The sequence below is a fragment of the Dendrobium catenatum genome, unplaced genomic scaffold (assembly GCF_001605985.2).
Source record: "Dendrobium catenatum unplaced genomic scaffold, ASM160598v2 fragScaff_scaffold_911, whole genome shotgun sequence".
In the NCBI taxonomy this organism is placed as follows: domain Eukaryota; kingdom Viridiplantae; phylum Streptophyta; class Magnoliopsida; order Asparagales; family Orchidaceae; genus Dendrobium; species Dendrobium catenatum.
This window is the reverse complement of record NW_021319373.1, coordinates 949,248-967,055: the sequence shown is the minus strand read 5'-3', so window position 1 is coordinate 967,055 and position 17,808 is coordinate 949,248. Positions and strand designations below refer to the sequence as shown.

Sequence of the window (17,808 nt, the reverse complement as noted above, 5' to 3'; positions counted from 1 at the left end):
CTGTCATTTTCGTCCTATTTTGATCTAATTTCATTATGTTCACAAGTAATTGGAAAACATCGGCCTAAATTGATCCAAAAGTGCCGATAATACGTTACTTAGAGAGCTTGAAGCGAATTTAACCTTCACAGCGAGGGAGGGAGGGAGGGAGAGAGAGAGAGTTCCATCCTCCACTTTTGCTTCTTCAGTGAAGCATGCAGGACTCAGAGGAAATTCGAAATCTACCCATAGACATCGCCTTCGGTCGTCTTGGAGGTTGTCGATCAACCCTTTGGATTTGTTTCCTTTTGACTTAGTCGCTGTGTTTTCAGCTAAAAATTGCATTTTTAAGGAATTTTTTTTTTAGTGCTTGTTTGATTTTATAATGATGGTTTGATTTTTTTTTTTTTTATGCAACGGAAGAATGGTTAGTCGATCGCAAGAGGATCCCGGCTGATTGGAGAAAACGCATGAGCTCTATCAGGGCAAAGATTTCCTCGGCCTTCTCCTCCCTGCCCAAACACCTTGATCCTTTCTTCCTAACCCTAGACGCTGAAGGTAAAACCGCTATGTTTAAATTTAAATTTTATCGTCCTTTTCTATCTTTTGAAAGAAACCCTCGATTGTATTGCGACGTGATTACGTTTTGTATGCTTCAATGGAATTTTTTTGATCCTGTAAATTTGTCAGCACCACTGATGATGATGAATGTCACCTAAACGGGATTTCGTGAACATGAAAAAATGGCAATAATTGTAGAGAAGAATCTAAAAAAGATGGGGCTAGGCGAATTATTAGTAGAAAGGAGAAAGAAAGGCTGGAACTAGATGAAAAATTGTTTCCTCAAACTTTAGAAGCAAGAAAAGTGCAAGTCTCTATCCTTGCTTTATTACTGTCCTTTGTTTCTTGTAAAAGAAATCATCCACCTTTCTAGTTAATTCTTTGGTCTTGGAGATAGTTTCATGCAGGGGCGGATCTAGAAAATTCCATCCATTGGGACACCATAAACAAAATTAACATAATTATCATAAATCTAATCCTCATGAAATTCTTATAATACATATTTTATTCAAGTTATAAAGCATTCAATCTCATGATTTTTTGTATCAATCAATGCAATATAAATGTCTAATTTTAGTATATATAATTTAATTAAAAATGTGTAGAAAAGTAGAAATATGAAAAACACATGCGCATTACAAATTCTTTTGAAGCAAATTGGTTGAGCTTTTGTAATTAGCCAATTGTATGCTTGTCTCATGTCTTTACAGCCATTGGCTACTTGGAAACAAAACAAATATACAGTACTCTGCTGAATACAACCTCAGAAAGCCGTAATTTTTTTGGGCGGTTATCAGGTTCTGCTGTAAGGTCTTTATGCCTGTATTTTTCTGTTTTCTGTAGATTTTTCTATTAGATTTTTAGTTTGCAAGGCAATTATTCTTTTGGCAGGGTGAGTGGGAGAACATTGTGAGAGCTTATGAGAAGGATTATGTGTTTCTTGGAGAGGCTGCTCAGATGATCGTCCAGAATGGCAACTATGAAATGTATGCTACTTGTTCTTTTAAATGCAGAAAAAAAAAATTGAAATACATTGTGGTATTTTAACCAAATTAACTGATTTCATATTGAATGAAGTCCTTTTCAGAAAAAGCAGGTTCATAAGATTCAACAACAACTAGCAGAATTAGATCGCAAAGAAGTTGAAATCAAACGAAATTCTTCTCTTTCTGCTGCGAAGTATTCTGAATATTGTCAGGAGCTTGGGCTGCAGGTTAGTTTATTGGATATTGCGTAATCAGTCACGCATCACTCTATCTTAACCGTTGAGCACATTTCATTAATTTTACAAGACATTGGATGAGCAATATATGATGCTGTAAGTTTTAATTGATCGCTGGCCTTTGGAAATAGGGGAAAAATGTGAGGCTGGAGCTTTTAGAGGCAGCTAAATCTCTTCCTGCTACGTTCAGCAGAATATTGGAAGTTCTTAATGGTGATTCTGTTTTAAAAGCCATTGAGTATTACTCAAACTTTTGCAGAGATGCTCATACAGAGAATGAGGTTCCTTTTGACAACTTTCCAAAATATTATTTCTTTATTGTTTTCATTATTTACGACTTGAGCAACTTTAAGTGATGCGCCTACTCTCTTGTTCGTAGTTTTTAAATGCAGGTAAGACTTGTACTATTTGCATTTAAAATTGCTTTTATATTAAGTGCAGAAGAGTGCAGTTGTTGTACTCCAAGTTTTGAGGAATCTTCATCAAAATCCCCCGTCGCTCAATATCTCAATGTCCCTTGAAGTCCAAAATTCTCTGCACGCTCAGTCAAACTTGTGTTCTACACATCCTATGGCAGTAGAAGGATCACCTGATATTGATGTTGCTACTGGTGATATTGATTGGGACATCTCTCTGGTTGATACCCAAATTGATTGGGACATTGAACGAAATGAATTAACAGGGGATGGATCTGGTTTATGTGAGATAATTGATCCTCATAAGGAGTTACAGGTATCTGAAACTGGCGATGGTGTTGTATCTGATAATAATACACCACTAAATGTGTTGGAAGCTGGAATTGTTTCTGGAGCTGCGGAGACAGAGATATGCTGGGATATTTGCATTGAAAATCCTCAGATGGACGCAGCTGAACATTTTACTCCACCAAGTTCAAGCCAAGAAGTTCAACAAATTGATCCAGTAGCGCCTTGTGTACCTCAATCTTTAGAAGAAGAGAGAAGCCAACTTTTAGATACAGAATATAGAAATAAAATTCTTGATGATCTATATGAGGTATTTTCATAACATTTTGTGTTTCAATCAAAATTTTTGTTGAATATCTCCACATCTTTTATTCTCTTCAATTATAGAAAAAGTTGCTAAAATTTTACATATTTACAAGTTTTTTTTTTCAGTTTTCTGTCCATATAATCTTAATTGACAAATTTGGGGTGTACTGCATATGTAAGCAAATAATATTTTGGATTATATAGAGTAGCAGATTGGTGCAAGCAACCAATGACTTGTAGACAGCTTCCTTTTTCTTTTGCTCTTTTTTGTTGAAGTTCTTAATTCAATGGTTTGGTATTTTTATTTTTAATGGCATGTCCTACAAAAATTAAGACTCCTTCAATTAATCACTAACCTTATGCTTTATTGAAAGAGATTATTAAAGAAAATTTATGTATAATATCCGCTGTGGCTATGGATGATTGTGTTCCTTTTATTGCTTTACCCATCATAAGTGGATGCATTGTAAATTATTCCTGAGTTATTGATCATAATGTAGTTTTCTTTGCAGAAATAGCTGATTTAGCATATATGACATGTTGATTTCAAAATATTTTAAGTTAATTTTATGTTTTCATCCTTTACTAATTTGGATCGCATCTACCTGCTATATTTTATTTTAGAACTAAAGAACTTCACCCGGCACTGAATTTTTCATAGATTGTTTATCAAAGGTTTTCCCTATCCCTGCGTTTGTTTTCCCTTTGCTGGTTGTGCTCATATGAGTTCTGTTAACACTCTTTATTTGTTGAAAGTTAGATGGTGTTTGTGGAGAACTGTAGTAAGGTTGCCTATTGTTTTTTTTTTTAATCTGTACATAAGCAATCCCCTACTTTGTCACACTTCGTAGATATTTCTTTTTATAGAAGTTATATGTCAGGACAAACTGATAAGTGAGTGCTCATGAAGAAATAGTTAGACCTTTTAGATTTCCTGGTGTAAGAAAAAAAGAGTTATATTTTTGTACCCTTTTGCAATCTATTGTCCATTGATGTATGAACGGACCTAGAAACCTGGCCTATGAAATAAAATTTAGTTATAGTTGTTTTGTTTATTGGATAAAGCCCATAATAGTCTACTAATTATTCATATGTCACCAACTTGTAAGAGTGACACATTTATGCAATTTAGTCATCGACTGTATAAATTGATCCCAAATGGTCTCTTAGGGATTAATTTTGCATCTCAATTTTTATAGGAGAGATCATTTGAGATCAATTTTGTATAATCAATAGACTAAGTTAGAGAAATGTGATACTCTGAATTTTGAAATTAAATTAATCACATACGAAGTTGGCAATTTCATTGATCTTTGGTGACTTTTGGATCATTGTTTGATCTTCCAAATTCATATTCACAGCTAAAATCATTTCTAAATCAACGGTTGGTGGAAATGAGAAGTGATGAGACATCCTCATTGCAACATCAAGTTCAGGCAGTTGCTCCTAATATGCTACAACAATATGCTCCAGATGCAGTTGAGGCTCTGCTATCGGAGGTATCTTTGGCCATTTCTTTGCTCACAAACAGGAAGACTCGTGACATGATTATGATTCTTAATTCAAAAAGGTTATATTTGATGCTCTTGCAAAACAGCATTCTCATTGTCCAACAGCTTCTTTCATGATAATTTGTACCGCTAACTGTGCATTATTTTTCAAATCATATTAATCCTCTTCATATTGAAAATTTTAGATTTCTAGATAGATTGGTGTCAACACTTGAGGAAAAGAAAAATCATGAAGTGAAGCTCAGGGAGAGTTTGAAAGATTTGGCTGTGAGACGGAGAGAGTTGCAAAATACTCTAGCATCATCATGGCCTAAGCAGGTGTGTAACAATCCTACTTTTCTTTAGTATTCTTTGACAAGTCCAACTTAAAATAATCATTATTTAAATGTTGCAGAATGAGGATGTTTAGGTGGATAAGTGGCTTTACCCTTAGAGATAGGATACGGAATGAGCATATACGTGAAAAGGTTGGAGTAGCTCCAGTGGAAGATAATATTAGAGAGAGTCACTTTAGATGGTTTGGTCACATTAAACGGAGGCCTTCCGATGACCCGGTTAGGAAAGTTGAGGTATTAGATTTGACTTATGTTAAGAAAGGTAGAGGTAGACCTAAAAAGACTAGGTTATAAAATATTAGAAATGATCTTTCTTTATTAGATTTAAATGAGAATTTGACTTTTAACATGACACAATGACGAAAAAGGATTAATGTAGCCGACCTCACGGAGTGGGACAAAGGCTTGATGTTGTTGTTGTTGTACATTTCATCTACAGCCCCTTGGAAAACTCTGTTTTGCCAACCGTTTTGTTTCTTTGACCTTGGTTTTCTTGCACCTGCCTACTTGATAGCCTTAAAGAGCCTAACGATGGTGAATCCAGGCCAGTCTTATTGCAATATAAAAAGTTTAGGAAAAAACATGCAGTGCTCTAAAGCAGATATATAAGGAAAATCAATCAATTTATATAAGCATGAAAGAATATTTAATGTCCCGGTTCAGTTTGGTTCAGTTTGGGAGTTCATGAAATGTCTTGCCTCCTCACATGTGCTGTTTATTTCCTCACTGATGCAGCGAAAATTCAACACCTGCAAACTCTCTTTCACCTTCTCCACAAATTGTTACCATTTGGTATAGTGATTATAAGGGGCAAGATATACAAGCATGGAGCTGTGGTCCTACTCATTATGATTTCGTTTGGAACAATTTTCTTTCTGTTTTTTAAAGAGACTTTTTAGTACAAAAATTTTTATATCAGAAATCTGCTTTAGAAAACAGTAAGAAAGCTCTCCCAAACAAAGCCTATATCATCAATTAAGCAGTAGTAGGAATAATGAGTGCAGATGTTGAATTATTGTGCAGAGTTAAACCATTGTACCAATCAGCTATTAATTTCGTCCAAAGCATATGAAAGCCATACATGAATGGGCCAAGTATGGGAAGACCATCTTAATGGTTTGGATAAGACTTGGAAAGAGGACGATGCTTTAGATTTTTAGTTCTAAGAGTAATTTTCATCGTTATTAGCCTTATCCCCCAACCCTTTCTACTGAGAGCCCTAAATTGCAGAAGATAGTGATGATGATAGGAAATACTTGAGTTTGCAAGTAATCCTAATGGGAAATACTTGAGTTCGCAAACAAACCTAACAATAATTGATAAAAACAGCGAGAAAAACTCAATAATTTCGGTGAAAACAATCCAAAACAGTAGATTATATTATAATAATCAAATCAAAGCAAGCACAAAGCAAAGATACAATTGATCCTCAATTCGAGAGGAGGATCGTTCTCTTCCAATTTTTAGACGAAAAGTCTAGAGCCCAAGACACAAAAAAGAATTGCAAGAGAAACAATAATCAAGCATGCCCTAACCCTCACAACTCTTATTTAATACAATAATTCCCCCAAATCAATTCCTAATTCAAATTTCCCTCCCAAGGATAGCCACCCCCTAGCCGCCGCCCTCTTGCTTTAATTGTCCCCTAGTGGGTCCCCTTGTGATTGGCGGCTGGATTTGGAATAAAAGAGATGGCATTAGTCCGCCTCCTATAAACCTGAACCGGTCCTGTTCTGTTGCAATATAGAGTATAGCCATCGAGTTTATGGAATATTGCACATTACTGCTTGAGCTACTTAGTTCCTGTATATTCTAATCTGCTGACTTGTATGCTGATCTGAATTCCCGTTTGCAATACAGGAAACCACAATAGCTAAAACAAGGGAGCTCAAGAAGCTCTGCGAGTCAACGCTGTCCTCAGTATTTAACGGAAGGCCAGTGAATCTAATCGGAGAAATCAACAATGTGTTGACAAGTGGTGTTGGTGCATAAGGCAAATCTCTAAAGACACCAATTTGGTCAACTGAAGGTGCCCTTCTATCCATTTTTCACTACAAAAACTGATAAAATATTCTTTTTCACGTGAATTATCTACTTGTTCAGATAAGCCAACTGATTTATTTATTGGAAGCAATGAGTATATCTATCTCATCTTTTGTAGAAAAACCAAATCTGCTGTTGTAGAAACGCATTGCCTCTCAGTTATTATTTTTATTATTTTTAGAATAGCATTGATCAACGCCATTTTTATATTAAACTTATAAAATTTAGTGGATATGGTTGAAAATTTAGCCATTGATTGATGCTCTCGATGCTACAGTAATATTGATCAATATTGATTTCAAAGAAATTATGAAGAAGGGAAATTGTGCCTAAGCAGATTTTGTTGTACCACACTGTCATCGTTTGCTTTGCTTGGTTAACCAGTGGAACTAATTGGCTTTTTGGCTAAATGATTGAAGCCAAATTGGAGGTTGAAAAGTATTATATTTGTAAGAAAGTTCACTTAAATATTTGATGAAATAGATCACTAAAAATTCTTATGATATAAAAATAAATGATACTTTTTAAATTTAGGCTTTATTTGAGATAATTTTTATTGCTATTTTATAAAGCAATTTTTTTGGTATAAATTTTTTTTAAGAATAATGAAAGATAGTGGTTAAAACCTATCCGAAAATAGAGAAATTATTCTGTGCGGAGTCTGAACGGGAAGAATCATCTGAACTGTGAGTGTATAATGATTTGATACATATTATGTTCAAAGGCTTTTGACGACTATTTTTTCATAAACATAGCTATAAATGCAACCCAAGCAATTTTTTCCTCGTTATAGGTATAATTATATCGTACTTCAACATCATAGAAAAATAATTCAAATGTGTCAATTTCAGAATAGATAGTTGGTGCAAAATAATAAACGCGAAGTCAAATAATATTCAAACAATATTTCAAAGTTGATTTAATCTAGCTCGAACTTTGCTTGAACCTTGATCCAATCTTAACCAGTCTTATTTTGTTTGAACAACACTCCAACATTGATCGAATCTTATTTAGACCTTGGTCAAAATATTTTTAAACTATGATCAAACCTTTTTCGATTATTATTCGAGCGTTGTTTGAAAATATGAACAAGATTTGAATAAGTTTCAAATAATATTCGATCATGATCCAAATATATTTTGATCAAAATAAGTTTTGTTTAATTTCGAAGCTAGTTATCAAATGCCCTTTAGTGTTTATGGTCTAAAGTGTGAATGAAGTTTTCAAATTTAGATTACCAAGTACATAATCTAATATCAAATGCCATTTAGTGTTGTCAACAACCTTTTACTAGATTCGTGCTCAAGCATCTATTCAAATTTTGGGGGAATTCTAGTCTGAAATAAGATTACGATTATATTTACGCCAAGGACATATTTATTCAATTTTAGGCATTATGGGACATATAAAGTCAAAATTCACTCTTCTTATGCACAACTTAAGATTTTTTTCCTTTTAACATGGAATCATCATTTAAATAAAAATGATTTAAAATTAGGAGAATCTAATTATATAGCACTCAAAATTATTTTTCAAGAAGAGGAACAAGCACCTCTTTTATTCTTTTCAATTTTTCAAGAGGACCCTAATCATTCTTTATGAAGAAAAATCTATTGAACCAATTTTTTAAGGGATCTCTCATTTGAAGGTCCAACCATTTGTTCATATAAGTGCGGCATCTTTAAGCATCACATGTAAATCTACTTATTCTTGTTAAATATTTTAGCATCAATGTCACACCATGATTTTTAAAGAAGGCAATCAATTCGATGACAATTGACATAACCTTGCACAAAAAATTGAGATAAGTTAACCTTGCATGTCGCTAAAATACTGATTAGTTTAGGACTAAACTGGCATGTAAACTCTTCTCATAAAATGTAAGATATCCCAGTGAAGAAGTACATACCAAATTGAATCTTTCGAGTGGTAAAACAACAAGATCGTTGAAAATAATAATAATAATATGGAAGATTATTAAAACATCACCAATAATAATAGACATCACATCATCAGCCCCTAACTCTGGGAAATTTTCTTGGATCATCATCTTGTATAAGAGTCAATCAAATTTCTATTGGCACTAAAATTTTGGGTGTAGATTGATCACTCATTGAGGATGCTAATTTACTCACAAGTTTGTCAATAGAAGAGTATCCGCTAGTAAATTGAAAAATTATGAGTAAAATTTTTTAATTAGCATCCTCAATGAGTGATCAATCTACACCCAAAAGTCTAAAGCAGTATCCGCTAGTAAATTGAAAAATTATGAGTAAAAATTTTTAATAATTTTTCTCTAGTCAACATAGTGGTTTCAAAAAAGTTAAAATTATAACTAAAAATATTTTACTTGGTTTAGGAACTTGAGTGGAGGTCCATATTAACCATCTAGGGAGTAATCATACCTCTTTTTTTTAAAAAAAATATAATTCTACTATGTAAAATTTTTTAAAGACTTAACGTATATTTTCATGCGTTACAAACTTTAATGTTCTAGAATAGTGGCAAATACCATTTCTCTAGACAATTCATTTAATCATCATGAATTTCAATGTGATATTTGAATTAAAACTTGCATAATTAAGTTTAAAATCATTTGAATTCAATTTTAATATGCACCTATTGAATTGAATGCCTCGAGGAGATGAACTCATCGACACCACATGTGATTCGATCCAACTCCAAATAAACTCAAATTAAGCACTTAAAATATACTTAAAAGTTTATAAATATTAATTGAAAGAACAATCAGTTTCCAAATATTGTATGCTTATGGTCAAATCGAGCTGCTCGATGAGATAAATCTAATGACCCCAAATCATTTGTTCAGTGAGCTTGTGCTTCAAATTCATCTTCATTGAAGTTTTATCAATGGAGTGTCAATTTTTTATAAATAAAATAATTTTGAGTGTTATGTATCTAAATCTCTCATAAAATTAAAGGGCATTTGTATATATATTATATGACTTTTTTTATCTAATATTTAAAAATTGATATTTATTTATATAACACAGAATTATAAATTACATAAAAATATTATCAGTATTTACTTTTCTAAAGTTAAAAAAAATATTTTCATAAATATATCTCGATATAACTGAGAAATTAAAATATTATGTAAGTAAATATAAAATTTAAATATTATATATAAATAATTAAATGTAGAAGAATTCGGTGATGTGTAAGTAAATAAATCCCTCTAAAAAAAACCGCATAGTTGGATTGAGTTTGTCCCAAGAAACCGGAATGTCCCATTTGGTTTCAGAGCTCCCTACAAATCTACAATGGCGGGAGGAGAAGAAGACGACGACTATATGGGCGACATCTCCCTCTTCATACCGCCCGAAGACTCCACTTTATCCAAAAAGGTATCTTGCCCAAGAACCCAAACATAACGCTAGATTTTCCGAACTCTTATCACCTCACACTCACCTCTTCCGCAGAAATTTACCTCGAAGGAAAACGAACATCCCTTGGCCCCAAAACTGAAAAGGCCAAAAACCCTATCTTGGCAGGAGCATCGGCAACTCGAAAAAGAGAGGAAGCAGCGCGAGGAGGACGAGCAGACCAAGGCTCGGCTCGATGCCGCGATCCCAGAATCTAACCTAGGGTTTCGAATGCTGCGACAGATGGGTTACAAGCCAGGTACCGCGCTGGGGAAAGAGGGTTGTGGAATGGCGGAGCCTGTTGGGCTTGAGATCCGGCGATCGAGGGCCGGGATTGGAAGGGAGACGCCAGTGGAAGCGGCGTTGAGGAAGGAGAGGGAAGCGGCAGAGAGATTGAGGGTTCAAGAGGAGGATATGGTAGCAGATTTTGGTTCACGGCAGAGAACTCGGTGGAAGGAGAAGAAGATTGTGGGTGATTATCGAAAGGCGGAGGTGGCGCTTGCTCAACTGGAGAACAGGGAGGTTTTGGAGGCTAAGAAGGAGGACGAGGAGGACGAGAATGACAAAGCTGAGGAAGAGGAGGAAGAGGAAGTGGTAATAACAGAAGAGGTATTTTTTTATTTGATATTTGCTTGGGTTAGATTCCTTTACTTTCTCGTTTTTTTATTTTCAAAGGAGTAATATTATGCTGCAAACCCGTATTACCTAAAAGAAAAAAAGAAGATAAATTGATATTATTATGATATGAGGTTATAAAATATGGGAAATTTGCCTATATATGCTTCATAATACATCGAATTGGTTTGAAATTTTCATTATTTTCTTCCTCTAGAAATATGTTTGAAAATTTCTTTCAAATGAACTTACCTTCCGTGAAGGATAACCTGTTGTATTTGTGTACTGATTATTGGGCTTGCAAGTCTTTCGAAATTGATATGAACTGTTATTCAAAACTTTGTTTGAATCTAATTTGAACTTGATATGAACCTAGTTTGAAGGTTTATTGAAACCAATGACGTGTGTGACAAGAAGGTTTAACTTCTTCGTGAGAGGGGCTGGTGAAGGGGAGGAGGGCTTGTGATGAGATTGACAACATGTGGGAAGGAGACAGTTTGCCATCGACGGGATCAATTCATGTCATGGTGAATGATACTTTGCATGAGCTCATTGGAGGAACGCATCAACCATACCGACAAGTGTGAAGGAGAAGAGTATTTCGAAGGCATGAACTGTATTAGCACGTGTGACGAAGAAGAGTACTATGTGAAAAAGGCATCAATGACATGATGCGTGTAAAGGAGAAGAAAGTTTGCTTGAGCTTGCTGGGGGTAGGCATCTATGACGTTGAAGTAGAGGAATGCATCGGGCTTGTTGTATGATAGAAAAGCCCCCCCCCCCCCTCAAACTTTAAGAGAAAATTCTAAAAGTTGGTGGTGAGACCTCCAATGCTTTATGGGGCAGGATGTTGGCCATTAAAAGAGAAGCATAATATTAAGTTAAGTGTTGCAGAGATGAGGATGCTTAGGTGGATGAGTGGCTTTACTCTTAGAGATAGGATACGAAATGAGCATATACGTAAAAAGGTTGGAGTAGCTCTACTGTAAGATAAGATTAGTAAGAGTTGCCTTAGATGGTTTGGTCACATAAAGCGATTGCCTTCTAATGAACTGGTTAGGAAAGTAGATATATTAGATTTGACTTATGTTAAAGAAAGGTAGAGGTGGACCTAAAAAGACTGGTTTAGAAAATATTAGAAATGACCTTTCTTTGTTATATTTAAATGGAGAAAATTGATTCATGTAGCCGACCCCACATAGTGGGATAAAGGCTTGATATTGTTGTTGTATTGATGATTGCACTCAGGTGATATATGAATATTTCATTGATGTCATCATTAATCTCCTTACTTTCACTTCCATGATAAAAAATTATTTCATATGGGCTTAAACAGTTGGAATTTCTCCCCTTAAATATAAGTTTGATTAAAAAAATTTTTTTTCATCAAAAGTGACATTGTTTGAGGGAAGAAATCTTTTTATGGTAGGATGGTAATGCTTGTAACCTTTTTGAGTGAGGCATTACCCAATACAAATTTGAGGGCTATAGGATTAAATTTATCTGCCTATTTATGGATATAGATATAGATAATACTCTCAAATATTTTTGGTGGAATTTTTAAAAGGAAGTTATTTGTGAAATTTTTTTACATATAGTTTAAAAAGTTTTGAAACCAGTAACTCTTGAAGGTATTCTATTGGTCAAATAGTAGCTAGGATCATGCCTTCTTCATAAAACACTCTATAGATGGTAAGATCTTAATTCTTATTATATATGCTAACAATATAATTGTTGTAAGTTATGACAAAAAAAAAAAAGAGTCATTTAGAAGAAGACATGCTAAAGAATTTGAGTTCAAGGTATAAGACAAACTCAAATATTTCTTAAGTAGAGAAGTAGCTCACTAATAACAAGGAATATTTCTCTATTAACAAGATATGTCATGCACTTACTAAAACAAACAAAAATGATTGATTGCAAATCTTGTAAAACCCAATTGAACTAGATTTAAAATTGAACGTAGATAAAGGAGGAGAGGAAGAACACATGGGACAATATCAAATATTAGTTGGGAAATTAATCTATCTCACACTTATCCAAATATTATTTTTGTAGTAAGTTTTATCATCCAATTCATGCACAGACCCATAGAGTCTCATCTTCAAATTACTTATAGTCTTGAAATTCCTTAAATTAAGTCATGGAAAAGGAATTCTCTACCAAAAGCAAGATACTATGTACATTCAAGGTTATATTGATGTAGATTATGTAGGATCACCAGTGGTAGAAGATCTATTTTATGATATTGTACTTTATTGAAAGAAAATATTATAATACGGTGAAGAAAGATACAAGTTGTTTCAAGATTTAGCATTAAGTCTAAATTTAGAGCAATTGTCCAAGGAATTTGTGAATTTCTGTGGATCAAAGCATTTAGAAATATTTAAAAATCAAGTGGGAAAAGCTAATGAAGATTTTATGTGACACTAAATTTGTCATACACCTTGCTTACATGATCGTAACAACCAAATAGAGGTTGATACATATTTCATAAAAGAGGAATTGGAGTGTGGGTCGATTTGCATTCCATATTTACTAACAAGAAATCAACTTTCTAATATATTCACCAAATGACTTTGCATCCTCTTGCTTAGGGCTGCAAACGAACCGAACCGAGCCGAGTATGTGAGTTTTCATGTTTGAGTTCATTTATTATTAGCTTGTTCAAGTTTGGTTCGTGTTTGATTTGATCTTTATTGTTTGTGTTCATGTTTGTTTCGTTTAAATTAATGGTGTTCATGTTTGTTCATGTTCAGTTCATGTTCGGTTCGTTTAGAGCTTATCGAGCTTTAAACAAACAAGCCTTAATGAGCTATGTTTGTGAACATATTCAGTGAATTTTTTTACACTATCAAACAAGCACGTTAATGAACAAATCTAATAAATATTCTTGAGCTATCAAATGAGGAAGATCATAAATATATACATAACTAGTACTTTCGAGCTACCAAATGAGCTCGTTCATGAACAAACGATCTACAATTTATCTTAAATTTGTTCATGAACATCTTACACAAACAATCTAGCAAATATTGGCAAATGTGAAATGTCTCTTGTTCATGAACAAATTCATTCTATTGAAGGTATAAAATAAAATGAAATAAAATTTATAATAAAAGCAGTTGTCTATTTAAAATGAAAATATGATTAATCTATATGAATATATTTATCAAGCTTATTCACGAGTTCTAAATCGAACACGAATTGAGCTTAATGTTGAGCTTGTTCATGAGCTTCAAATGATGTTGTTCGTGAACATAAATGAATCAAGCACATTAGTGTTCAAGCTTGTTTATTTAAGGATCTAGTATTAAAAATGTTGTTCAAGTTTGTTTGTTTAGTTAGTTAAATGATCACAAACGAGCTTTAATCAAACCGAGCTATGAGTAGCTCGTTGAACGTTATCTTGCTCAAAAATATTATAAGTAAATTTGAAATAGCAGAATTATACCATCCAGTTTAGGGAGAATATTAAAGAATCAAAGACAATAGGATCCCACATGGAGGGACCCACTCCTTTGCCTCCCTGCATTCACCCACCCTAAGTTTCTGCCTTAATTAGAAAAATTGTGGGTCCCACTATGCATCCAATCATAGTTTATTGATTGCATGGATTGAGGATCTTAGTCATTTGATCTTCTCCTTCTTACCCTAAAATTGCAATCCATGTGCTCCTCTACCTTTACTTAGCCTTTTTTGGATTATTTATTTATTTTGTGTAAATAACATTTAACTATTTACATATGTAATATCCTTGGTTGATTCTATAAATGCCTCTAATATGTGCACAAAAAAGTTCAAAGTAGTTTTTCATATATTTTTATTTTTTGTACAAAATTTTCATTTATATGCATTTTTCCCCATGCGTTTTATGATTCAAACTAGCCATTCCTTTCTCACATTTAATTTCTTTAAGGTTCCTAGATGAAATATTTTTTTGATTTAGGCATATCATAATCTTTTCACTTGGCTTAAACTTTATATTTCTCGTTATCAGCAATTGATTTATATAATTAACTATCAATTTTTTGATAAAGTTTTCATGAAAATCATGCTGTTGAATATGTGACAACTTATAAAAATCATGAAATATTAATGTGTCATATAGAATTTTAATAAAACCTACAACTATTTTTAAAGAAAAAAGATGCTGAAAAATTGAAAGTAGATAAATCACACAAATACAGGTTAACTGTAATAAGGTGTGATTCAACCATCCTCAATACTAGTAGATAAATCACACAAATACATCCTCAAAACAGCATTGATAGGCTATAATTTCTTTAATAAGGTGTGATTCAACCATACATGTTTTTTATATTGGTGTATTTATACTAAGCTTTAGAGATGTGATATTGATTTTCTTTACGGACATTAATCACAAATGCGGTAGTCCTAAAATAATTATCATAATATTCCTTAATATTTATAATTATATATAAAATTTCATATAGGATTTTTGCTGCATCATAGTATAATTCATCTTTGATTCAATTATTTGGGAATTGGACATAATAGTTTTCAAAGAAAAAAAAAACAATCCAATTATAAAATTCTTTAAGATCATTTCGTCTATTAAATATAAAATCATACTTCAAAATTAGATATTAGTCATGTTATAGTTGTCTAGATTTATAAGCTACCTAATTCATTTAAATTACATCATTTATTATTTCTTTGATTGATCTAGTTATAATATCTTACTTCTAGTTGGCATGATGATGCAACCAGAAGCTCTAATACCTCTTTGATGCAGGACCTCTTAAGAGTCTAGGGCTTCTAATGCAACTTAGTGATTCTATGTTTGAAATTGCACAAATAAGATTTAGGAATTCATAGTTTCAAAGACAACTAACTAAATAAGAATTTATCTATTTTTTTATAAATGAGAAGATGAGAAAATCATGCCACATTATAATTTAATGATCACTCGAATCAAATAAATTAAGAGAAAGATTGAAAGCCACCAAAGGCCACTAGCTAGACAAGTATACTAAGAAAAGAAACCTAGTTGTAATGAATTTGACTGAAATCAAGCTTTCTTGCAAAACTGATATCAAATCATATAGAAGAAAAAAAAATTAAGGTAAGTGATTATCAAATACAAAAAAAATATAGGCCTCACATTGGTAAAGAGATACGACTTCCCCTAAAAATTGGTATTTTCTATTTCATTGCACGTGGATGAATAAATATTTTGCCAAACACATGAGATTGAAAAAAACATGGAATTGTTTAGTAAGCCATATGTAAAATTCATCACATCTCTCAGATTACATTTATAAGCACCTCATTTACAATCAAGGTCTATAATTTTAGAGAATTAGTTGCTATTTAAAATTACTAGCTGTAATGGATAGGGCGCATGAAATTCAGTGTATGTCCTGACTCAGTCCAAGACCAAAAAGAAATTGATGACACTAAGCATAAGGATAAGTCCTAGTTTCGTATAATATTGCTAGCTACTATAATAACCAACTTGAAATGTCACAGTTTGCTGTAAGAATCCCTTTAACACATGAGCTTCAGGATCTACCAACCACAAGAATAGCCATAGATATTGAAACTATATTCAGAGAGAGATGGAATTATGATTTCAAGTGAGAGAAAGTGAAATAGTTTATGTAAAATTTGGGGAGGGTCTTCTATAATAGACATGATTGTAAGAAAATTTAAGGGTAAAATTTTCATATTATATATAACTATATGAAGATTTTGTTAAATCGAAGGGGACGAGAGCCACCCCTTGCTCCCTTGATTTCGCCACTAACTATTTGAACCACTGCTATAGAAACTATTGCTACAAGAATAAATCCAAAATAAATAAGCTAACAACTCCAAAATAGAGAAGGCAATTGCTTGTAATAAATCAACAGCAGCAGCTCAAACCAATCATTTAAGCCTGTCCAAATGAGAGATGAACCAGACAACAACAACAACAACAACATCAAGCCTTTATCCCACTACGTGGGGTCGGCTACATGAATCCTTTTTCTCCATTGTGTCCTATTAAAAGTCAAATTCTCGTTTAAATCTAATAAAGAAAGGTCATTCCTAATATTTTCTAACCAAGTCTTTTTAGGTCTACCCCTACCTTTCTTAACACAAGTCAAATCTAATACCTCTACTCTCCTAACCGGGTCATCGGAAGGCCGCCTTTTTATGTGACCAAACCATCTAAGGCGACTCTCTCTAATCTTATCTTCTACTGGAGCTACTCCAACCTTTTCACGTATATGCTCATTTCGTATCCTATCTCTAAGGGTAAAGCCACTCATCCATCTAAGCATCCTCATCTCTGCCACACTTAACTTAGTATTATGCTTCTCTTTTAATGGCCAACATTCGGCACCATAAAGCATTGCAGGCCTCACTACCATCTTATAGAATTTTCCCTTAAGTTTGAGGGGTACATTTCTATCACATAACAAGCCCGATGCATTCCGCCACTTCAACCATCCAACTTGAATTCTGCTGATAATATCCCCATCTATTTCACCATCACTCTGAACAATAGATCCAAGATATCTAAAACGTGTACTCTTATTAATGACTTGATCGCCCAAAGTCACAATCCCCTCACTAGGACTATTACTACTAAAATTATACTCCATATATTCCGTTTTAGATCTACTCAAGCGAAAACCTTTAGACTCTAAGGTTGACCTCCATAATTCAAGTTTACCTTCAACTCCCTCTCTAGTCTTATCAACAAGAAGAATATCATCAGCAAAAAGCATACACAAAGGTACATACTCTTGCAAATGTCTAGTGAGAACATCCAAGACTAAAGCAAAAAGATATGGGCTTAAGGCTGATCCTTGATGTAACCCAACCGAAATAGGAAAATACTTGGTCAAACCACCTTGTGTTTGAACACAAGTAATAGCTCCTACATACATATCTTTAATGATTTGAATATAAGCATTATTAACTCCTTTCTTTTCAAGAACTCTCCATAACACTTCTCTTGGAACTTTATCATATGCTTTTTCTAAATCAATAAATATCATATGTAGATCCTCCTTATTTCCTCTATATTTTTCCATCAAACCTCTGAATAAATGTATGGCTTCCATAGTCGACCTACCCGGCATAAATCCAAATTGATTTTGAGAAACATTAGTATCACACCACAACCTA

The 17,808-nt window shown here is 33.3% G+C and overlaps 2 protein-coding genes across 2 annotated transcripts in view; both read left to right on the top strand.

Annotated features, from left to right (window-relative positions):
• Positions 1-100: 100 nt before the first annotated feature.
• On the top strand, positions 101-6,849 carry LOC110109578 (CDK5RAP3-like protein). Its single transcript, XM_020840726.2, has 10 exons — positions 101-255; positions 403-537; positions 1,251-1,345; positions 1,432-1,526; positions 1,618-1,753; positions 1,894-2,043; positions 2,204-2,776; positions 4,134-4,342; positions 4,469-4,601; positions 6,479-6,849. The coding sequence occupies exons 1-10, from the start codon at positions 195-197 to the stop codon at positions 6,608-6,610; spliced, it is 1,719 nt and encodes a 572-aa protein (XP_020696385.1). The 5' UTR covers positions 101-194; the 3' UTR covers positions 6,611-6,849.
• A 3,022-nt stretch (positions 6,850-9,871) lies between these two features.
• Positions 9,872-17,808, top strand: part of LOC110109598 (G patch domain-containing protein 11) — a 13,065-nt gene continuing 5,128 nt past the window's right edge. The window contains exons 1-2 of the mRNA XM_020840750.2: positions 9,872-10,029; positions 10,105-10,656. Of these exons, the coding sequence (XP_020696409.1) occupies positions 9,946-10,029; positions 10,105-10,656 (636 nt within the window). The 5' untranslated portion in view covers positions 9,872-9,945. The remainder of the gene's footprint in view (positions 10,030-10,104; positions 10,657-17,808) is intronic.